At 43.8% G+C, this 24,084-nt stretch overlaps 1 protein-coding gene across 9 annotated transcripts in view; it reads left to right on the top strand.

Annotated features, from left to right (window-relative positions):
• ENPP2 (ectonucleotide pyrophosphatase/phosphodiesterase 2) overlaps nucleotides 1-24,084 on the top strand; it is a 147,687-nt gene that overhangs the window by 38,600 nt on the left and 85,003 nt on the right. For 2 of the 9 annotated variants that reach the window (XM_053244125.1, XM_053244116.1), the window contains exons 1-2: nucleotides 9,286-9,345; nucleotides 15,222-15,297. The exons of 1 other annotated variant lie outside the window; for it this stretch is intronic. In XM_053244125.1, the coding sequence (XP_053100100.1) occupies nucleotides 9,301-9,345; nucleotides 15,222-15,297 (121 nt within the window). In that variant the 5' untranslated portion in view covers nucleotides 9,286-9,300. Of the gene's footprint in view, nucleotides 1-9,278; nucleotides 9,346-14,761; nucleotides 14,916-15,221; nucleotides 15,298-24,084 lie in introns of those variants that run through there. 6 more of the 9 variants (XM_053244126.1, XM_053244118.1, XM_053244119.1 and 3 more) reach the window with 4 other exon arrangements.

Here is a 24,084-nt window from a genome sequence, read left to right as displayed (position 1 = left end):
CTCTGCATCTGGGACACCATCACACGCTCTATCACCTTGCCCAAAAAGGGAAGGTTAGATACAGGTCTATAGTTGTTCAGGTTGGAGGGATCAAGGAAGGGCTTTTTAAATAATAGTCTTACCACCGCCTCCTTGAGGCACGGTGGCATCCTGCGCTCCCTTAATGAAGCATTAATGATCACCTCCAACCATCCTGGCAGCTTTTATTAGCCATGAAGGGCAAGGGCTCGGGCACACAGTGTCGCCCGCACACTGCACAGGATCCTGTGCAGTGTGCGGGCGACATTTTCCAACACAAATCCAACACAACAGAATCCAACATAACAGGACCAGATGGTACCAAAGGTACATCTGCTGGAACTGCCAAAACTCTGGAGTCCAAATCAGCATGAATGCAAGCGACTTTATCTGCAAAGTGACAAGCAAACTGATCACAACGGGCCGTAGATAATTCCTCCCCCATTACCTGGGGGGATGTGTGGAGCAATGTTTTTGCCACACGAAACAGCTCTGTTGGTCTGCACTGAGCAGATACAATGGAGGTGGAGAAAAAACATTTCTTCACCACTGCCACGGAGTAGTCCCTAAAATGGGCTCTATCTTGTGTTTGGTTGGATTTGGCAGGACTCTTCCTTGAGCGTCGTTCCAGCCATCGTCCAAGTTGTTTCATCACCCTAAGCTCCGAGGAAAACCAAGGAGCCGAATGGGCTCCACTGAGCCAGAGAGGGCATTTAGGAGTAACTGTGTCAATAGCTCAGGTCGTCTCTCCATTCCAGAGATCAACCAGGGCCTCGACAGGGTCACCAGCTCTGGACACTGGAAACTCCCCGAGGGCCATCTGGAATCCAAGTGGATCCATAAGCCTTCAGGGCAGACCATTCTAATCAGTCCACCACCCCTGCAGAGGGCAGATGGAGCAGTCAAACTAAGCCCGGCCAGATGATGATCTGTCTATGACAAGGGAGTTATCTCAAACTCTCCCACCTCCAGATCATTTATTCCCCAGTCAGCAAAAACCAGATCCAGAGTGTGTCCTGCCATGTGGGTAGGGCCCAATACCAATTGAGACAGGCCCATGGGTGCTATGGAGGCCATGAAATCCTGAGCCGCACCTACTAGGGGGGCCTCAGCATGGACATTGAAATTCCCCAGAACAATAAGTTTGGGGGAACCCAAGGCATGGACTGGTTGCCACAGTTTGGTCTGAATTCAAACCAAATTTGGATCAGTTGGATCAACGAACCAGAGGCGTATCTAGGAAAAATAGCGCCTAGGGCAAGCACTGAAATTACGCCCCCTGTCCAAACAGCTGACACCCATCTTTCAGATAACTTTACCATAATATCAGCTCAACAATACAAGTCAAGCTCATTAATCTTTTAATATTTCAAAAACTATTTAGCAGTGGACGTAGGCAGACCAAAAAATGCTGGACAATGACAAATTTCAGTATGCTGCAGCTCATGAAATATCCAAATACTATGTGGAGGTGTACTTGGAAAACTAAACAGAAGAAGTACCTGTCTACTATGCATTGTAGCATTACTATTACATAAAATCAATTGAGAATTTGACTTTTGCCAGATACTCTGAAAATAATTAAAGGATATGCAGAGTAAACTGTGTCACTGCTTGGAATATATTCTAGTATTTCAGAAAGACAGTTAAAATGAGAGAAAGAGAGCAAGAAACTCCCAGTGGGCCTTAATACTAAGGATTTCACACTGATTCAAAGACAAACTCACTATTAATAGCTAACTGGGCAAAGAGGCACCTTTTACCATGGTGATTCTCTTTATTTAGCAGGGGGAGAGTAACTGGCCCTATCCACCCCCAGCACAGTACTTCCAGTGACTGTTGCTGGTGTGTGTCTTATGTTTCTTTTTAGAATGTGAGCCCTTTGGGGACAGGGAGCCATCTTATTTGTTATTTCTCTTTGTAAACCGCCCTGAGCCATTTTTGGAAGGGAGGTATAGAAATAGAATTATTATTATTATTAAGACATCACATTTAAGTCACTTATCATAAGAAGCAAAGTAAAAGCAAATGAATACAATCCTAGCTCATAAGCTTCAGCTCCGTATTCACAAGCCCCAATTCTCTGTACATAGTGCCAAACTGAATATGTGTACAGTGACTTATATTATATTATATATCTCTATATATAGATATATAGATATATAGATATATAGATATATATATTAACCTGTATCCCCTTTGGGGGGCTTCCTAAAGGCCATGGGGGGGTCTGCAAAGGTCTCCCCTCCCCCCACTGGCCTCTTAATTCACTGCCGCAGCCCATCCCGGGCTGATTTTTGGGCCTGTTTGGGCCTACACAGATTGGTGTGTTGGCCATTTTGGAGGCTGCCACTCATGCTCAAATGGCCTCTGCAAGGCCTGGCAAGGCCTAGGGCCTTGCAGGGACCATTTGAGCATGTGCGGTGGCCATTTAAAAAAAATTTTTTTTTAAATGACTGCCAAAAACAAAATAGCTGCCGTGCATGCTCAAATGGCCTCTGCAAGGCCTGGCATGGCCTAGGGCCTCACAGAGGCCATTTGAGCATGCACATTTTGTTTTCAGTGGCCTTTAAAATTTTTTTTTAATTTTAAAAAATGGTGCCCCCCTTCAAGTGGCGCCCGGGGCACGTGCCCTGCCTGCCCTACCCTAGATACGCCCCTGCGATGAACTGGCTTGAAGTTGTTTGCGACTGAACCACTCAAACCGGCCCAGTTCACAGTCGGACCGATCCGTGCACACCCCTAGTTTGTAGTCTAGTACTGCAAATGGCAGAGGCAGGGCATGAGCCTCAGTTTGAATCAGAAGAGGGCTTTTGCCTGACACCAGTTGGGTGGCCTTATTTGAGAGGGCAGAGTCTGCTTTTTTGAGAGCCTCCTTCTTGGACATTCTTCCCATTAGGGATGTGCACAAGCCGAGGTTTGTGCACAGGTTCAGCACCACCAGGGTGGGGTTGGGGAGTGGCAAGTGGGATCCTTAAAAAGGAGGAAAGCAGGCTCTCTGCCACCCCATGCAGCTTCCTGCTGCAGTGGCGCTCCTCCTAAGAACCTGCGCATGGTGCCGGCGCCATGTGCGGGTCCTTGGGAAGAGTGCCACCACAGCAGGAAGCTGCATGGGATGGCAGAGAACAGGTAAGGACCCGCTCTTCTCTTTTTAAAAGATCCTCTTGCCACTTCCCCTGCCCGGTGGTGCCGAACCTATCCACAAACCTCAGTTCATGCACATCCTTGCTTCCTATGCCTACTTGGTTATGCCGTGTACTTACCAGATTTACCAAATGGTGGTCTTTTTGATCCTATACAAGAAGGGGAGCACCACACCAACAACAATGGAAAGGAAAAGACTGATGACTGTGAGAAGCTTTGCCTTTTGTTATATGAAGATTTTATTTATATTTATTTATTATTAAAACTTTTATGCCGCCCTTCCAAAAGGCTCAGGGTGGTTTACATTAAAACACCATTAACATCATTTAATAATTAAAACAAAAATTATAAAGCATAAAACAATGATTAACAATTAAAAACATCATAAAACAGCAATTAAATAATCAGAACAATTTAAAAACAAGTTTTTAAAAGCTGAGAAAGCCTGGTTGAAGAGATATGTTTTAAGAAGTGTTTTTTTAATTGCCAGAGATGGGGAGGCTCATATCCCATCAGGGAGCGCATTCCACAATCTCAGGGCAGCAGCTGAGACGGCCCGTCTCTGTGTAGCCACCAAACGGGTTGGCAGCAACTGGAGACAGAACTCTTCAAGTGACCTCAATGGGCGGTGGGGCTCATAGCGAAGAAGATGCTCTCTTAAATACCTAGGGCCTAAGCAATTTAGGGCTTTATAAGTTATAACTAGCACTTTGTATTTTGCCTGGAAACCTATTGGCAGCCAGTGTAGCGCCATCAACAGAGGAGTAATGTGGTCTCTCCGAGATGACCCAGAGATCAACCTGGCTGCCGCATTCTGAACCAACTGAAGTTTCCGGACTAAGTACATAGGCAGCCCCACGTAGAGCACATTACAGAAGTCAAGTCTGGAGGTTACCAACAAATCTACCACTGTTTTGAGGTCATTGATCTCAAGAAACGGGCGCAGCTGGCGTATCAGCCGAAGCTGATAGAAAGCACCCCTGGCCACTGCCTCAACCTGAGAAACCAAGGAGAGACGTTGATCCAGAAGTACTCCCAGACTGCAAACCTGTTCTTTTTGGGGAAGTGTGACCCCGTCTACAACAGGTAGATCAAAATTGTCTCTGGAGTTCTGACCCTGCACAATAAGTACCTCCATCTTATCTGGATTCAGCTTCAGTTTATTCTCCCTCATCCAGCCCATTACTGCTTCCAGGCAGGCATTTAGGGATGATATGCCAAGCCCTGAAGAAGTTGACATGGAGAAGTAGATCTGGGTGTCATCAGCATACTGGTAACACCCAGCTCCAAATCCCCTCATGATTTCTCCCAGCGGTTTCATGTAGATGTTAAAAAGCATTGGAGAGAGTTTGGAGCCTTGAGGGACACCATACTTAAGCTCAGATTTCGAAGAGCAACAATCTCCAGTCGACATCATCTGGAATCTGTCCAAGAGATATGAGCGGAACCACTGTAAAACAGTGCCTCCCACTCCCAACCCCCTCAGACATTCCAGAAGGATACTATGGTTGATAGTATCGAAAGCCGTTGAGAGATCCAAAAGGACCAACAGAGTCACACTTCCTCTGTCAATTGCCAATTGGAGATCATCCATCAGGCCGACCAAGGCAGTAGCCAGACTGGGCTACTAGCCACCCCCAACCAAGTCTCAGTAATACACACCAGGTCGGCCCCATGAGTTCTAATTTATTTTGGACCGACCTGGTATTGCAGAGGAGCAAGGTAAGGTTACGTGGGATGTTGGCAGTGCTCCAACATTTATTTTCCCCTAAAGAAGAGGTACTTTACTTCAAAACTTGTTGGGACTTGGTTTTTTCAGTCTATCGCCCTTGCACCATTCCTGCTTTTCCTTTCCTTTTGATCTTGTAGCCTCGACCTGTCCCTGTTTACCAGTCCTGACACCTGTTGTTGGTAAAACGATGTCCCTATTTTGCCTTTGAGAGAGATGTTGTGGGAGACACAAGTTCCATTTGCAAGGGCATAGCAAGGTTGGAGTGGGCCCAGAGACAAGATTTTAAAATGCCCCTCCGCCACTGAAGCTCAGCTCATGAAGTAAAGAAATCTTAAATGAGGCTGAATTGTGGTAACAAAAAGCGTGTGTGTGTGTGTGTGTGTGTGTGTGTGTGTGTGTGTGTGTGTGTGTGTGTATATATATCCCCTATGCACCACAATAGAACATAATCCTATTTTAATTGTACTAGAGAAAGATAAGCTGTTCTAGTAGTTTCAGGTCTTAACACTCACATCAATTTCGGAGGATGAATACAACTGAAGGAAGCCCAGGTGGGTGCGTGGCTGGGGGAGTCAGTCATGTTACTTGCCTCTGGGGGCCCCCCAAGGCAGTGGGCCCCCAGACAACTGTCTCCCCTTGCCCTATTATACTTATACCTGTCCATTTGCATATTTTGTCCAACACACATACAATCTGTGTATAGTGTACACACGTACAGTTATTTATGATTGTTTAATGGACACATAGTAGTACTCTTCCTACCTGTACCCTGCATTTGAGGGAGCCTGTACCCTTGTTCACTTCTAATATCAGTGCATCCACACAGTATGCATGTGGAACATAAAGTCTGAACAGGACTATATTTTAAATTATTACTGTGCAGTAATGTTCTTAGTGCCTCTCAAAGTCCCTACAAGTTGGCCTTAAGAACCTAAGAACAGCCCTGCTGGATCAGGCCCAAGGCCCATCCAGTCCAGCATCTTGTTTCACTTAGTGGTCCACCAGGTGCCTCTGAGAAGTCCACAGGCAAGAGGTGAGGGCATGCCCTCTCTCTTGCTGTTGCTCCCCCGCAACTGGTATTCATAGGCGTCTTGACTCTGGCTGGCCTAAAGCCACCAGACTAGTAGCCATTGATAAACCTGTCCTTGACTCTAGTGGCATCATGGAACTCTAGTGACTCTAGTGGACACAAAATGCCACTGCAGTTTTTCCCCTTATGGCTTCCTGTCCAGACAGACAAATTTTCTGATTCTGAAGCCAGTGGGGGGTAAGCTTTTTCTCACCAACAGCAAGCAGAAAGGAGCTTCCAGCAAATTGTGTGTCATCTGAGGCAGTGGTGTGTGTGTGTAAATGGGGGTGGGGGTGTTCTATGTACACAGTAGTGTCTGTTTTTCCATTTGAGAACTGTTGAAGGTCATATGATCCTCTACTTATAGATACGAAATTCAAAATAGCTTTTAGGAAGACAATGCAGCTTTAAACACAAAAGATTAAACTATCCATAGTGCATTCTGGTTACTGCCTTGGGCTGGATACATAATTTTTGATGTTCTAAACATGTGCCTTGGGTAGTTAACCCAGGTTTAGAATTCTGCTGCCAAGTCATGGTAAGGGAATTCGCTTGGCTAGAGGAGTGTTCCTTCTGTGTTGGTGCAGAAATGCCTTCCAACCTTGGCTTTGAGAGCATAGTAGCAAGGATGTGGTCAAGCCAACATTCAGCACTTTGAAGTCCTATCTATTTGATGAGGGGGGAAAGACAGGATCCACTTAAGGGAGCTTCTCTCTCTCACCAAATGTGTTTAATTCCCACATTGGAATCAGTTGGTCTTCAAAGAGCTTAATGTTAGCTGGCTTGTTTGCTCATATTTATGCACACATTTCAAAGTAAATATGGTGTCGGGGTGTAAGCAGTATTCTGAAAATCGGAGTTCCCCAAATGGATCCATAATGCTGTGGCTCCAATGATACCTGGGTGCTGTTGGGTCGGTCCCACCACCCCCTGCATGTGTGCATGCTCGCGCGCGCACGCGCACACACACACACACAGAGTATTTTCCAGACCATATACGATTATTCCTCTGCAGTCCCTATTGGACTTTTTTTTTTTTAAGTTGCAACAAATTGTACATGAGTCAACTGGGGCGTTCACTACCATCTGGGGGGGGGAATAAATGCTCAAGTTCTGTGTCTCTACAAATGGAAAATAGGTGCTAGCATTGCAATGCTTATCATGCTTTTATTGTCCTGACCATTAGGCCTACAGCAGCCACATTTGCAATCGTGTTTTAAAAGCTTTTAAAAGTTCTAAGAACACAAACATTACTATAAAACTTTACCAATGTTTAAAGTAATGGGAATGGAAATTAGCAGGAATGTTCTCCAAAGAGAGTAAACAATTTGTTCCTTGTTACCCTAAGCCTTTTCTGTATGCAAAAAATGACTGCAATTTTACCCTAATCATTTGGGAGTATGGGTTAAAGAAAGTGTGTTGAGACACACACAAAAGCTACAAGTGCAACAATGCTATCGCCTGTTATCCATCTCTAGGGAGGTGATTGATTGATTGATTGATTAAGCATTATGGACTCCTCAAGGGAGCTGGGTTATCGCATAATGTGTCTGAAGTAGAATAGTTTGAACCTGGTCATTTGTGCCTCTAGTGAAAATTCTGGATTGATCTGTTCTATGATCCGTTTGTTTGTTTGTTTGTTTGTTTGTTTGTTTCCTGGCTGTCCATGGTATCCTCAAAAGTCTTCTCCAGCACGAAAGTGTCAATGTTTTTTCTATCTTGATTCTTCAAAGTCCAGCTTTCACATCCATAGAGTGTAACAGAAAAAACCATTGTCTGAACAATTCTACTTTGTACGTATAGACACATCACGGCATCTAAATATCCTTTCCAAAGCCTTCATTGCAACCCTACCAAGTGCTAGTCTGCGGCATATTTCTTGACTGCCTGGATCCTTTACTGTTGATGGCCAATCCTAAAAGGCAGAAGAGATCCACCAATGTCTTTATTGTCAATTCTGAGGCTGGTTCCTGTACCCATTGTCATACCGGTTGCTGTACCTGAAGTTTAGTCTTCTTTACATGTAGTTGTCCTAGGGAGGTAGACATTGCCAAAAATCACTATGAGCATTTGTCCCCTGAGATGGTACCCAGGGCCAAAATGTACCCAGGGCCTGGCTCATGGAGTAAAATGCTTTTCTTTTCTTTTTAATGGCAATAATTTTATCTTGGATGTATCTAAGGTCAGGGCCTTAGGAACTTGATAGGACTATTCCTCCTCTGCCTGCCCCCCCCAACATGAAATGGCATCCAAGGAATATTCCAAAAGTGTTGAGAAGGATTTTGCATAAAGTATTTCATTGCAGAGAGAAGGCAACAATATGCCATGGGATGTTGTTTGCTTAGCAACTTTTACACAGTCAAATTATCAGGAATAAAATGGGTATTTCAGAGCACCCTTTAAAATGGCCCATTGCACTTTGGTTCCTGCAAAGGTCACTTGACTGACTTCAGCTGCCTGTAACCTTTTGAGATTTGATAATCCTGAGTGAGAGCAGTCTCCACTGGCTTCCCTGGGGCCGCTGATAAATCAGGGCTGGGCTATGAAGCATCAAGAGCCACACTCTCCTGAAATAAGCCCTTTGTTTTAGCATGAGAGCTCCTGTAAATGGGCCATCTGAAAGTAAACAGCATTTTCTGCCAACGGGCAGCCTAGGATCAGTCTGCCAAGTAGAATTTGTCTCTCTGTTTTTGGTTGCTTCCACATATGAGAGCTCTGGAGATGGTGACTAAGACTGTCGTTTGTGAACCAGAAAGGCCCTTGCTCAATCTCCAGTGCAATTCTCTAGACCTATGTGAGGAATTCTCAAACTTGGGTACCCAGATGCTGTCGGACTACAGCTCCCATCACCCCCAGCCACAATGGCCTTTGTATGATGGGAGTTGTAGTCCAACATCTGGGGACTGACCTATGTTGGTGGTTCTGGATTATTTAGCCACACGTGACACTACAGCTCTTTTAGTGTTTCTTGCATTGTATAGCATGAATGTAAGACCTTCATTTAGCTAGAACTCACCACTGATTAAAAGACCTCCTCTTCCGCCTTAGGCATTTCCCAGACGGGGATTTACTCCTGCTTCACTATGATTAAGGTTGCGGGGAGTTCAGATGAAGGAGGGATTTGCAGCACCTTCAATACAGTAACAGCAATATGGTATTCATGCAGCCAGCGACATTATCGGCTTTTTGCATGATGATTGACCTTTAATGCATAATGTTGTCTTTTTTGAAAACGGTAGTGTGGGATACTCCGGCATTTTTGCAGAGCTGTGTGGAGAGGCATCTTAGCATTGCCGAGGGGCTGGCCAGCGTGTGAAGGAGTGCAGACAAATGGCGCATGTTGCCAGGACACCCCGAGGAAAAGTTTGTGCTCAAGGCTGGGGTGAGGACGGGGATGGGACTGGGAAGAAGGAGAGAGAAAGAAAGAAGGGAGAGTGGGAAGCAAGGAGAGAGAAAGGAAGTGAGGACGAGGAGAGAAGAGGAGGAGCAGGAATGGGATTCAGGTGAGGGTGGGGAGGTCTCCAGGGTGAGGGGGCTATGGCGGCGGGCGAGGAGAGCAACCTACTAGCACACAGATGCTCTGCGCTGGTCAGGCTAGTATAATATAATCTCTCTCACACAAACACACCCTACCTCTACCTCCATGGTGTTCTTCTGCAAGAATACCAATACATCAGAGTAACCCAGCAACATTTCCTTTCATAAAGGGAGAAAGAATTAATAAAACTTCCATGGTGACTGGGGAGGGGGCGTGCCTCATGCCCTGCTATCCCATAAGGTTCCAGTGAGGTAGTGGTGATGTGGCAGATCTTCCCATTGCTTCAGTGCTCTGGTGTTATTGCGCAAGAAGACCTTTGTGAAATTATTTTTTAAAAAAAATCTCCAGGTGACAGTAAGAATTGAAAATGCTTCCATTCCAGCAGGAGGTTTCCCACCACCTGCCCCAGTGAGACCATAAAATGTGGTTGGGAGTTAGTTACATTTCCTGACCTTCCTTAAAGGAACTCAGGACAGAATACATGTTCCTCTTCCTTATATCATTGTATCTTTATAACAACTCTGTGGGATGGCTGGGCTGAGAGACAGTAACTGCCCCAAAGTTACCCAGCGAACTTCATAGCTGAGTGGGGCTTTTAACTGGGGTCTCCCTCATGCTAGTCCAATAATCTAGCACATTCTGTACACACCACACAGGTAGTGGGGAAAGTGGTGTAGGGACTTCATTTGGGGTAGGTAAAAATGATTTGTGCCCCTCTGTATGTAACTCAGTTCTGCACAGTCCCATCCTGCTTAACAATGTGTGTGTGTTTGACCCTGCTATCCAGTGTCAGCGAATGGGGCTCTGGTTTAGGATAAAATGGCATCTCTTTGTAGAATGTAACCTATCATTTCAATGAGAAGTCTGGTCTCCTGGTGAATGGTAATTACTTTGCCACGTAAACCGCAGGGGGAAAGCACAGCTGCACAATGTGGACTTAAATTTTTATAGTGTTTGTGTAAACATCTATATGTACACACACACATGCACACCCCAGCTGCCTGAAAAAATGGTCACACAAGGGCAACTTATATTATTGCCATTTGGAAGAGTGCAGTGGATGGTCCTGGTGTTGCTATAAGCATCATGGGCATGCTGAAGTCAATGAGATTGCATAAGAGTTTTCAGGAATTGAGGTTGCAATGAGGCTATGAAATAACACCTACCTGGCAAAAGATGCTGGTTTCTGAATCTGCATTATCCCTATTCACATGTTATGCCCAATGCATGTATAGTCTATGTACAGCGTATGCACATGCAGATCTGTACGCATATACAGTCACACACACGAAATACATGTATGCAGACATCAGTATGCGTGTACAATCTAATGTCTGAATAGGAATATTTTCTTGATTCTAGGTATGTTGCAGTCCTTATCAAAGCTCTTTCTGGCTTCAGTAGTCTGGGCTTTATGTCTTTCTTGAATTGCAGAAGCTGCAGTTTTAAAATCAATTGTAAACATAAAGCAAATCCTCAGCACATGCTTTACATGTTACAGTGATGAAAGAATATAGAAAAAATGTACTTTTAAATGGCTTCCTTATCTTGAGCCTGTCCCTTCTTGAGCCTGGCTGTTGGTAAACAGTTTAGTGATTTTTTTTTTAAAATCTGCCAAAAAGCTGAACAACTATAAATGAAATTTTCTCCTCAAATACATTTCTAATCTGTGGGTTTGAATTATAGTTCTGTCCACTATGATCTGCTTTGTAAATAGTACTTCTCAAAGACATTAATGCAAAATAAAGACTAGTGCAAAGTCTTAAGACTTTTTTCCCCTTTACTTTTCTCTCTCCCTTATATACATATATGAATGAATGATACATTAGGATTTAAAAATTTGTTTTTGGCAGAAATTTGGAGCAGTGATCTCTAACTGCCCAAACAGGGGACATGGAATTGAGATAGCAGTGCAAGAAGCTTATGCTATATAATAAACTTGTCAGTCTTTAAGATGCCACATGACTCTTATTAGGTTTGCTGCAACAAACTAAGCAGGCTAGCCCTCTATAAAAAGTTGATACTGCATGCTTTGTCTTTTGATTTTGAACATTTCCTCCCTAGTCATAAATGTTAGAGGTGACTTACAATGGTCGGACCAGAATCCCATTCTTTAAGTGTGTGCTTTGTTTGTGGCATTAAAATCCTAGTCAAGTTTGGCATAATTGTTCGTGTCAGGCTAGGCTCCCTTTCCAGGTGGAAGGTTTTTTGAGCTTGTTTTTGCATTTGTATTTAACACATTTTTGTACCGATTATAACCAAGTCTCATGGTGGTTCACAATGGATTAAAACATCTGTAAACTTTGAAATCAATAGTTAAAATAGATGAACACATTCAATTTAAAATATAGTTTAAAAAATCAACCAACAGCCTGAGTAAACAGGTGTGTATTTAGTGCCAGAAGGCAAGTTCACACGACAAGTGGGAAGTAAAGTGATGGGAACCAGAGGTTCCCAGCAAATGCAAATTTCTGACAAGCTGCAAGTTCCATGTATTTTGTATCATCTGAAGTAGAAAGTTTTGGGTTGCTGAGCAGTTTTTTCCTCCACCACATGACATCTGTAACCAACATTTGAAGATGGGTGGCGTATGTCAGATGGCGGAGGGAAGTGCTGTTCAGCCACCTGACATTTCCAGCTTCAGATGGCACAAAATTCATGCTACTTTCTGAACCTACCCAGAGCATCCACATACATCAGTTATTGTGGGTTACCTTTTGTACTCATGTTGCTATTTTCCATCCATACTAAGGGATGGAACATGGACAATTGGTCTTGTGTACCTATCCCCTCCACTGACTGGCTTTAAAAAAAATTCAGTAGTCATGCACTTCTGGTTTAATCAAACTTTTTCTCCTCTTGTTTTTGGCCAAGAATATGATGGGGAAAGGAAGGAATAAACAAAAGTGGAGGGAAGTCTAATGTAGTTTTAAATGTCTCCTGAGCCCTGTTCAGACATTCAGGTGTCTTGTACACATGCACACAGTTTTTTGTGTGAACGACTGTACATGCATTCATTTTAACACCAACTCAATGGCACACTTTTCCTAAGGATGGCTGATCCTTAAATTAATCACTTCCTGAAGTTTCCTCCCATGGAACCTCCCACTTTAGTTACTTGGTTACAATCCTAATACGTTCCTGTGAGTAAGCCCCTTTAAACATAGTGGAAATTACTTCTAAATAAACATGCATTGTGTTGTTGAGACAACCCATTTCCTCCTTTGAAAAAACCTGATACTGCTCTTTTGATTTGATTTCGATTTGAGGGGGAGAATAAGCAACATAGCACTAATACTGATGCTATTTTTGCTTAGGCCATAGACTGTAATGGGAATCACTACCCCACTTTGGGGGGGGGGGGGCGCTTCTTGATAGAATGGGTGGAAATTCCATGCATGGCAGACCCTTGTGAGGCTATTATGCCAACCAAATTCCAGGCAGCTAGGTGCAAAGGTAGTCCCCTTAAGTGGCACAGAGGGGAAATGCTTGACTTACAAGAAGAAGGTTGCCAGTTCAAATCCTCGCTGGTACTATATCAGGCAGCAGCAATATAGGAAGATGCTGAAAGGAGATGGCAATGGTAAACCCCTCCTGTATTCTATCAAAGAAAACCACAGAAATCGACTTGATGGCACACTTTCTTTTAGGTGCAAAGGTATCTGTGCATGCACAGTTTAGTTTTGAAATTTGACATATTGCCATTTAAATTGCCATGACTGCAGCAATTGGAATGGAAAAAGTGTGTGTGTGTGAGAGAGAGAGAGACAGAGAGAGAGAGAGAGAGAGAGAGAGAGAGAGAGAGAGAGAACCCTCCACCTCTAAAGAGATGAAGATGTTCTAGTGTTGGGAGAAAGGGAGAACATCTTCTTTCCATCCACTCTTTCCATACCATTCATAATAGTGTCTATTTCTAATCCTTCTCCCCAGTACATGACACTCTAGTTCTTGTTCTTGCGTTTGAGGTCTACTTTTTGCTGAGAGTTGCTAAAATGGGGTTAGCTCCCTCCCCAAGGTCTTTAGAAGTTAAATCTCAGAGTGGAGAATGGATGCTAGAGACGAGACGTATATGTGCATGTACACACATTAACATGAAGGTGTTTCCCAATACACCAACTGCAGCTGCAGAGCTATATTTTGAACTACTGATAGCATATACTAGAAAAACCTAACTTGACCTTGAATATTTTCCCTAGCAGCTTGCATAAAAACAATGGAACAAGGCATACCCAACAGGCAAATATCAGGACTGTGATTTACCAAGGACAGATTTTGGAATATAGGGGGAGTTGGAGACTATGATATCTTTAACCAAAAATAAAAACCACCATTGGCTTTCAAAACACTGGAGTATAGGTTACAGCAGAGTAAATAAGTGCAGGATCCAACATATGGAGAACAGCCTTCAGCAAGATATATATCAGTGGAGAGGATCTGGGACTTAGGCAATGATTTTTGGAATAAGAATTGGGTGTTAAAAGCACACACACCCCTTTTCTTTTTTTTAGATCTGTGAAACATTGGAAGGCATTTAAGAGGATTAAAGTAAAAGTTGTGCCCAGTCAGTGTCGACTCCTGGCAACCACAGAGCCTTGTGATTGTCTTTGGTAGAATACAGGAGGAGTTTACCATTGCCATCTCCTGCGCAGTGTGAGATGATGCCTTTCAGCATCTTCCTATATCGCTGTTGCCAGAGAGAGGTGTTTCCCATAGTCTGGGGATTTGAACCAGCAACCAGTGGGGATTCGAACCAGCAACCTCTTGCTCGCTAGGCTAGTTACGTCCCCACTGTGCCATTAGGTGGCTTAGTGTGCTATAAAGGGAGTGATCCTGTGTATAAGTGTCTAGGGCTGGCAAACACCTTTAACTTAAAAATATTTAAAATATTATAAATATGTTATTTAGTATAAATAAATAATAATCAAAAATAAAATCTATATAACTTTCTTTAAAAAATCATGCAACTCTAGGCTTTCCCTCTGCAGTTTTGCCAGAATGAAAACACACACATTTGGTTTCTTCCTAAAACCGTACTATATTAGTGAGGAGAATAAAATGAACATGAACTGTTATTGGTCACAGTAACATAAGAAAACGGTGCATTGCCAGATGAAACCACATTAAAGAGAGTGTGTGTGTGTTGGGGGGGAGGGGAAAGAGGGGAGGAGGATGCTTGCAGTTTCTTGCCCTCAAAGAGCTGTGATTTGTGAGCGGAACATGATGAAATCTCCCCCTGGACAAATCACATTTGAGGCTGTCAACCTCACCAGGTGGGATTAGTTGTAGTTAATAGACTGAACTCGCAGAGCAAACAGAGTCCTGCGCTCAGTTTAAAGAAAAAGAGAACCCACTGTGAGGCTTTTCAAGAATTCTCTTTTAGTATGGCTAAGAAAAACGGTTTCCAGTTACATCAGGTAGGAGCGGACTTGCTTTTTTTATTTTGAGGAGGAGCGACTGATGGCATCCCCCCCCCAAAAAAAAATCTTGCATGAAAAGGAATATTTTGAGTTCTGTTTCTATTCATAAATTTCTTTCTGAAGTTGTGGCTGTCATTTAACTGTTCCAAGCACAGGAACTGTGGCAGAAGGGAACACAAAATAACTGGTTATTCTATTTTAATCATAAATATTATTTGGTTGTTTTTTTATCTGCCCCTTGGCTTGTTTCATATGTTCATTTCTGACTTTTCCCCCTTTTTCTTTCTCTCTCTCTGAGTTCAGGTAATATCCTTGTTCACTTTTGCTGTTGGCATCAACATCTGCATTGGATATGCATTTTTCGATATCCCAGGCTCAGGTATGGCACTGACTTAAATTGTCCTTTTCACAGCACTTGATGCATTGGGGGTGGGTGGGTGAGTACAAACAGCTTTTAAAAAATTAGCTTTACTGTTCCTTTCTGCTCTGGAATATAGCAAAGGTTATGTGTAAAAGCCTGAGTTTGTTGACCTTCAGAGCTCAGTTATAGGTTACCTATTTACTTCTGCTGCGGGATGAGAGAGAGAGAGAGAGAAATTGAGACACATATATTCAAGCATGTTCAATTTAGTTGTGTGTGTGTGTGTGTTTGTGTGTGTGTGTCTGCATTGAATAATCTGTTGTATGACTTGAAACAAAAACATAGGCTGTGATCTTTTGCATACTTCCTGGGAGTAAGCCACACTGACTTAATTCCCAGTAAACACACATAAGCTTGTGCAGCATGTCTGTTACAATGACTGTAATAAACAATACAGGCAGTGTCAATAAGATGCATTTAACAAGGTGTCCATCTTCCCTTTCCCTCCTCCCTGAGAATAAGTTCAGTTCTTGTTTAACTGAGGTTGGTTCTTGTTCACCATGGGAAAGAGATGTCTTCATTCCGTTTCTTATCTGCTAGCTGTGTTGGCTTCTGCATAGTGGACACCAGACAACTAGCAGAGTAAATGGGCGTGGGGAGGAGACAGAGCAGGTGCTGAGCATTGCATGTAGCAGATGTTTCACAACTGTTGTTACTTCTTTCATGTTGCATCCCTTTAATTTAAGAGGGAGGGAAAGAAAGGAATGTGCCAGGACCTCTGTTTCAGCATTGTCAGGCTGCGCGTTGAGCCTATCTCCACCGGGAGAAATGCTAGAGGGGAAGTGTGTGGAGCAATGCTTCACGTGGCGTGCAATTCAATAAATGGAATTAACTTCTACTAGCTTAGGTGGCTTACCCATTAGATAAATTAATGGACAAAAGATCTGTTGGTGGCTATTAGCCACGGATCGTGCAGGCTTGACACATTTCTTTGGCTCTAGGAGCCAGCCCCCAAATCTAAGAGCCAGACAATGGACACTTGACAAAATCAGCAGGCTTAGTGATGGATTTTGTGGTGGGAGGAAGGTAAATGGGCTTCCCTTTGCAAGTAACATACTTAGAACACAAACAAGGCTGCCTGGGACAAATGAAGATTGTGTTAGATAACTCTGTCTCTGAACATTCTAGTCTAGGTCTCATGGCTCAGTGGGATGGTAGCAGCACTGGGTGTGTGGGGTGGGGGAACTGAGGGGCGCACAGAAGTTGCAAAGTGCATTTATGGGTGGGCAAATTATTGGATATATTAGATTTCTAAAAAAGAATGGGAGTGGGAGGGCAAGCCACTAACCCTCCCCCCTCTCGATCTGGCCTTGCACTGGGATTTGTCAAGCCCTGTGATAACCACACAAAGCCTCCATGTTCAGAAACAATCTGAATATGAGATGCTGTGGGAGAGAGCTGTAGCCTTGAAAACAGACAAAGTGTCCTGCTGGATCAGTCCCAAGGGGTGTGCCAGCCTGTGTCCAGCAGTAGCTTGCCAGATATCTCCAGGGAGCCCACAAACCATTCTCCACCATTGTTTGACCCAGTATCTGGAATACAGAGGTATACTGCATCGGAACATGAAGGCTTGTGGGCTTCTGAGAAGCATCTGGATACTAGAAGCACACTGAGGGACCAGAATGTTCTGACCCAGCAAATAATTTATTGTGTTCCAGAATTCTTCTGGACTGTAGTTCTTTGACACAGAAAAGGAAGGTTGTGTGCTGGTCAGGATGGAGTCACTGGCGACAGCAGGCTGTTCTGGTGACTTAGTTTTAAATAATTTGCAGCAATGTGCATGTTTCCAGTAATAAGAATATTAATTGTGTGTGTGTGTATTTGCACAAACGCTAGCAAATCCAAGCCACACTCAGTACAGCTGGTGACTGAGCAATACTTAGCATGATAAAAATGGCTTGATTTCATTCTCGTGTCATTTGATCTTGCTGTTCTCTTGTGGACAACTCTGGTGGACACACTGTGTGCCCGTTTTTTGTGCTGCAGCATCCCTTTTGGTTTCTAGAAAACAAAGCCTGCTGCCTGTTTACATTTGAGAAGTGAAACTGCTGCCAAGTGGCTGGCTATATTGTAGTGACCGCAAGCAGAATGTGTGCATGGGGTGTGTGTGTGTGTGTGCTTTCCTTGCCAAACAAAGTTGTTTCTAATGTATCAAAGTAATGGAAACAGGATGTACAAAATGTGAGATCAGAAAGCCCTGTGTTCCAATATCATAAATGAGAGAGCTGAACGATGGTCTGTGAAAAGAAGGGTGCGCTGTTATGCTGGGGAACTTTTATGTTTTAACTGGTAACAAATGGTCTGATCAAAGGAGACTGCTCAGGCTTTGATAAGCACATATGATTCCTATTATTAGTAATGGAAGTTGCAGATGGAGAATAGCCTCTCAGAAATGGCAGGCTGGACATTTGTTGCTGAGTCCTCTTATGTCTCTGCTGAATTCTGGCTTGTGCGTTTAAGTACTTAGCATCCCTTTTGAACAAATTCTACTCTCGGATCCAGCTGCTTTCTAAGCTAATGTGGAAAATGACTTCTCCGTCTTTGTTGAATATGGCTCGTGATGTCCTTGCAGGTGCTGTGAATCGTGCTTACAAATTCTGAACATATGGCCATAGTTATTACCTGGCTGACATTGGGAGTTGATTGCTTGGAGAATCTCCTTCACACTGATCTCTGAAGGCAAGCTACCTTAGAGGCTGAGACGTTACTTTTGGCTGTGCTGGGCCACTTTGTTCATTGACAAGAGCATCTGCTTGTTGGAGCCGCACAATATGTGCACTGGAAGCTTGCAGATCTCGCCTGTGGCAATTTGCGTGGTTTCCAAATGTACACTTGGAAGCCTTGCTGATTATATAAGCTGCTGTGAGGGAGAACTGTGAACTCCTGGCTTGCACTTTTGTGAGTTTAAAAAAAGAAGTGAAGAAAAAACATACAAATTGGTCCTTTTGGTTTCTCCCTTTAACTTGCTCATTTAGATAAGGGTGCTGTGAAAACTTTCTTTCATGCACTTTTGTCATGACTAGATTAATGGTCTTATCATTGAATCAGTGACTTAGAGCCACAGTGGTTAGTGTTGGATCATGACTAGGCAGACTCGGGTTTAAGCCCCTGCTCAGCCATACAACTCACTGGGTGACCTTGGGTGAGTTGACTGTGACTCAGCCTGACCTACCTCACAGGGCTGTTGTGAGAATAACTGGACAGGAGTGACCCATCTATGCAGCCCTTGGAGGAAGAGTGGGATATAAATGTTTTTAAAAATCACCTCAAACCCTTTTTTAAATGCGAGGAAGGTTTCATACGCCAAATTTTCTCCCAAATATGTTGCACAAACAGTAAAATCTTTTGCTTGTATGTATGCAGCTGATCATGTGATTGTATTATTTCCCTCTGGCAATAGCTATGATCATTCAAATGATAGTGCTATCTTGCTCTGTCATTCAAACGATAGGGCTATCTTGCTCTGTCATTCCGTGCATTATGACCTTGTCTGTCTCGCTGCACATTGTGGAATTCTATAGATCAAAAACTGCTGATTCATTCTTCTAAAGACCACAGACCTTGCCTTTGGTTTTTCTGCTGTGTAGTGTTACAGGGCGCTGTGCTACTCAGCAGTATTCCGACGGTGGAAACTGACATTGTGTAGCAGTTAGGTTTCTTGTGTGCAGGTCAAACAAGGCAGTGAAACCACCTTGAGTGGATTAGAAGGCACAGAACCATCTTTAGTGGGTTAAAAGGTCCAACTGTGTCGTGACATTTTTAAAACATTGTCTCCTCTGCCAGTAGCTCTCCAAGGTTTTGAGCAGAGGTCTTTCCCAGTCCTTTTCCTAGAGCAGGGGGTTTCCAACCTTGGGTTCCCAGATGCTGCTGAACTAAAACTCCCATCATTCTTCAACCATTGCGGCTGGGGATGGTGGGAGTTGAAGTCCAAAAACAACATGTGTGGAGATCCAAGGTTGGGAACTTGTTCAAGGGATTCTTTTAACTAGAGATGTCAGGACCTGAGCCAAAGACAGTGCACATGCAAAGCAGGTATTCTAGCACTGGACTGCAACTCTTCCATAGCATAGCAATACACTGTGAAACTGAGGCATTATCATTAAAAGAATTTATCCTTCCTCTTATCCCTGTGGAATCACGTCCGTACAAGTGATTTAAATCTCAAGTAGTCCTTGATTGATTTAACTACTAGAGATGGAAACTGGCTGATGGGAAGCATAATGCAGATGAAATTGGGGTGATAATTTGAAAATGCCCTTTCCTCTAAAGCATGGTTATGTGCTTAGGCTAAATGATACTGGTGATTGATAATTTGATCAGTTTTCATAGTGCTGCCTCCAGATGAATAAAAATGAGATCGCATAGGGTGATGAGTGTACTTGACTTTGTAACAGATGTTCCTCATTGGATGCTTTCAATTCTTACTTCTTTGCTAACACAGGGTTGCACAACTTGTCAAGCCAAACATAGTCTGCTGGGTGCTTGACAACCTTCTGTTCCCCCCTCATCAAACCTAGCCTCCTAGTCTGGCAGGGAGCTTTTTTGTGTCCTTGATGTACTATTATATGTGGCTTGGCAGGCCGTACTTGGCTTGGTGGGTCACAGTTATGTGACAGTGTAAAGGTAAAGTTGTGCCATTGAGTTGGTGTCAGTTCCTGGCGACCACAGAGCCCTGTGGTTTTCTTTGGTGGAATACAGAAGGCGTTTACCATCTCCCATGCAGTATGAAATGATGCCTTTCAGCATCTCCCTATATCGTTGCTGCCTGATATAGGTGCTTCCCATAGTCTGGGAAATATACCAGCGGGGATTCAAACCAGCAACCTCTTACTCCCTAGGCAAGTTACTTTCCCACTGCACCCTTAGGTGGCTAGGTGACAGTGAAGGTCTGTACTATTTGTGTTAGACTGAAAGAGTAATCTTTGTCAGAGGCATGCAGAAAGAATCCTTTTGATCATGTGGCATTATGCCTTTCATAGTAAGTCCACATGGTGGACACTGGGAACGTACAGGTCGCATCTGCTCTTTATAACTTGACTTTTGAGCATGAATTCGAGCATGAAACATAGATGTGTGGACCACTGGAAATGAAATTGAATCCCTTGCTGGAAATGTTGGTAAACCTGAATCCATTAAAGATCTTTAAAACTGGGAATTCTTAAAGTGAGTTCATCATCAAGGACCAATATTGTACACACTGTTATACTGTCAGGCAAGGCAAGCAGTTGGAGGTGTGATGAAGAAGGTGATGGCCAAAGATTCCGATACGGAGATTCCTTTATAAAAATTCCTTTATGGCTGAGCTCCTAGGGCAGCCTTCCTGAGGAGACACTTGGACTAGTTCCCCCTCATCCTGAAGAGAACCATTAGAAGCATAGGAAGCTGCCATATACTGTGTCAGACCATTGGTCCATCTAGCTCAGTATTGTCTTCACAGACTGGCAGTGGCTTCTCCAAGGTTGCAAGCAGGAATCTCTCTCAGCCCTATCTTGGAGAAGCCAGGGAGGGAACTTGAAACCTTCTGCTCTTCCCAGAGCAGCTCCATCCCCTGAGGGGACATCTCACAGTGCTCACACTTCTAGTCTCCCATTCAAATGCAACCAGGGCGGACTCTGCTTAGCTAAGGGGACAAGTCATGCTTGCTACCACAAGACCAGCTCTCCCCTCCTCATTGTGAGGGAGAACCTGAGCAGCCAAGCATGTGCTCAGAGCTGGAGTTTGGTCCTGCCCTGGTATTGCCTCTGCTCCCAACCCCCATCCCTGAGAGCCAGAGTGATGGAGGTGGCTCAAGGGAAGGGACTGTAACTCCAGTAGGTTGGTACTGGGCACTGTTCCCTCTAACAGAGATTTCCAGGGGTTGTTCACTACAACTCCCAGCATCCCCAGCTACAGTGGCCTTTGACTGGGGATTATGGGAGTTGTGGTCAACAACATATCGGAATCCCTGTTAGAGGAAATACTGGTACTGGGTCCCCAGAGCTCCAGGGCTTCCCTGAGGCAGTGGCCAGCTTTGACTGCTCTACTGGGAGGAGAGCTGTCTTGGGGTAGCAAGCATGAATTGTCCCCTTTGCTAAGCAAGGTCTTCCATGGTTTGCATCTGAATGGGAGACTACATTCAACCGCCTGCAGCCATTTTGGAAGGGCGGTATGAAAATCGAATGAACAAATAATAAATAAATAAATAAATAAATAAATACATGTGAGCACTGTAAGGTATTCTCCTTAGGGGATGGGGCTGATCTGGGAAGAGCATCTGTAGGCTTGCATGCAGAAGGTTCCAAGTTCCCTCCCTGGCATCTCCAGATAGGGCTGGCAGAGAGACTCCTGCTTGCCACCTTGGAGAAGCCACTGCCAGTCTGCGTAGACCAGGCCTGCACAACATGCGGCCCGGGGGCCGGATGCGGCCCGCAAGGCCTTTTTTCCTGGCCCCCAGGGCTATTTCCTCTTCCTCCCCCTGCTGCTTAAAAAACACCTCCTCAAAAAAAATTCCAGCCACTGCATGGCCGAGGAGATGGCTGCAGGGGTGCGGGTGTTCTTCCTTACCCTCCCCCATGGCAGCAGTGGCGCACAGTGGCAGAAACCAGAGCGACACTCGGGTCTGCCATTTGGCCCGGTGTTGCTTCCCAACTGCGAGGCGCGCCTGCGCAGTTAAGTCTCTTAAGTCTCTCTCTCCCCCACCATGACTGCTCCATTCTCTTTTTCTCTCTCCCCCACCATGACTGCTCCATTCTCTTTTTCTCTCTCCCTCTCTCCCACCAAGACTGCTCCATTCTCTCTCTCTCTCTCAGGCCAAGCCTCCTGCTGCATCCTTTCCATCTTTCTTTCCCCTTCTCCATTCTTTTCCAAAATTATGAGAAGAGGTTCTCATCCCCCCCCCCTTAAAAGTGTTCCATGTTTTGTGTGATGATTTGGCAGAGGTGGAAAGGAAGAACAATGCATTTTATTCTGTATTTTGTACAGATTGTATAATATTTATATTATTAGAATGAATTTTAATTCAACTTATTTCATATTAATTTAAATCAATCTTGGCCTGCGAGAACATCAAAAGTTAAATATTGATTAAATTCATTTTAAATTCATTTTAAATTCATTTCACTTTAATTCAGTTGATTGGTTGATTGGTTAATATTAAGTGTTACTCTAATAATCAGCACCCTAGGAATTGACCTCAGCCCCCATGAACCAAGTCATGGTTGGTTTCGGCCCGCCAGGTCATTTGAGTTGTGCAGGCCTGGCATAGACAATACTGAGCTAGATGGACCAATGGTCTAAAGCACCTTCCTTTGGAACCATGTGGGGGCTGTCATCAGGGGTGGGAATCCAGGCTGTGTCCTTGGAGAAGTCGCTGCCAGTCTGTGAAGACAATACTGAGCTAGATAGACCAATGGTCTGACTCAGTATATGGCAGTTTCCTATGTTCCTATGTCAGACTCCTCTTATTCCTCATCCTCACTGTCTTCTGGGCAAACCCTGAAACAAGTTTGTTTGTTTAACATATTTTTATTCCTCCCAAAACTGAGGTCTCTGGGCGGTTTACAACAAAACAAAATAAATGAGAACAGCAAAAAAGTTAAAATATTACAATTTAAAATTTTGAAACAATGTTTTAAAACAGTGTTAAAACAATTAAAACAGTATTTAATTAAAAGCCTGGATGAACAGATGCATCTTTAAAGATTTTTTTAAAAATTGCCAGAGATGGGGAGGCTCTAATTTCAGGAGGGAGCACATTCCAAAACCTCGGGACAGCAACAGAGAAGGCCCGTCCCCGAGTAGCCACCAGATGAGCCGGTGGCAACTGCAGACGGACCTCTCCTGATGATCTCGATGGGTGGTGGGGTTCATGACGAAGAAGACATTCTCTTAAATACCCAGGGCCCAAACTGTTTAGGGCTTTAAAGGTTATAACCAGCACCTTGTATTTTGCCTGGAAACTTAAGTATCCTTATTTAAAAATCCATTGAATTTAAGAGTTTAGAAGGAACTCTGCCTTCTGGTTCGAATTGCCTGCTCAGTACAGGAATCTGTGATAGCATCCATGCAGCTATCTCCTGGCCTCTGGAGAGGTAAAAACCTCCAGTGAAGGAGAGCTCACCACCATATATGAGGCAGATTGCTCCACACTGTTAAACAGCTCTTAGAGTTAAGAAACTCCTCTGAATGCCTAGCTTGAGTTGGCTTCCTTGTAACTTCGCCCTATTGCTTCTATTCCTGCCCTCAGGAACAGCACAGAATGAATCCTCTTCTTCTGTGTGACAGCAGCCCTTCAGATATTTGAGGACAGCAATCGTCTCTCCCCTAAGTCTTTATATTTAGTCTCTCTCTGTATTCTTCATATTTACAGAAATGGGCTCTGACTTTGGAGAATAAGGAACTGCTTAATTAAAGCAACATTTATTGCATTTCAGTTCCCATGATAAGTAATGGGATCAATGCCATCGGTAAAATATGCAAATGTAAAAAGAAAATAAAAGAACCAATTTTCCACACACAGCTAGCTCAGGTCATAAGCAACAGACAAATGCTTTGTGAAATTAAATAAGGCTTGCGGAATTTTAATTTATAAAATGAACAATTGCTTGTGTGGACTTTAGCAGAGCTCAGAGCTAAGCATTTTCAGCAGTGTTCATAGCTATAACATTGGACTGGTTTAAAAGGCTGAGTTCCAAGTTCAAAGACCTCTGCTGCTATGCAAAAGACTTACAAGTAAGCTGGACCAAATGAATCGGGTATATGAAATAA

The sequence above is a fragment of the Hemicordylus capensis genome, chromosome 4 (genome assembly GCF_027244095.1).
Source record: "Hemicordylus capensis ecotype Gifberg chromosome 4, rHemCap1.1.pri, whole genome shotgun sequence".
NCBI classification, from domain to species: Eukaryota; Metazoa; Chordata; class Lepidosauria; order Squamata; family Cordylidae; genus Hemicordylus; species Hemicordylus capensis.
This window is presented reverse-complemented; position numbering and strand designations above follow the sequence as displayed.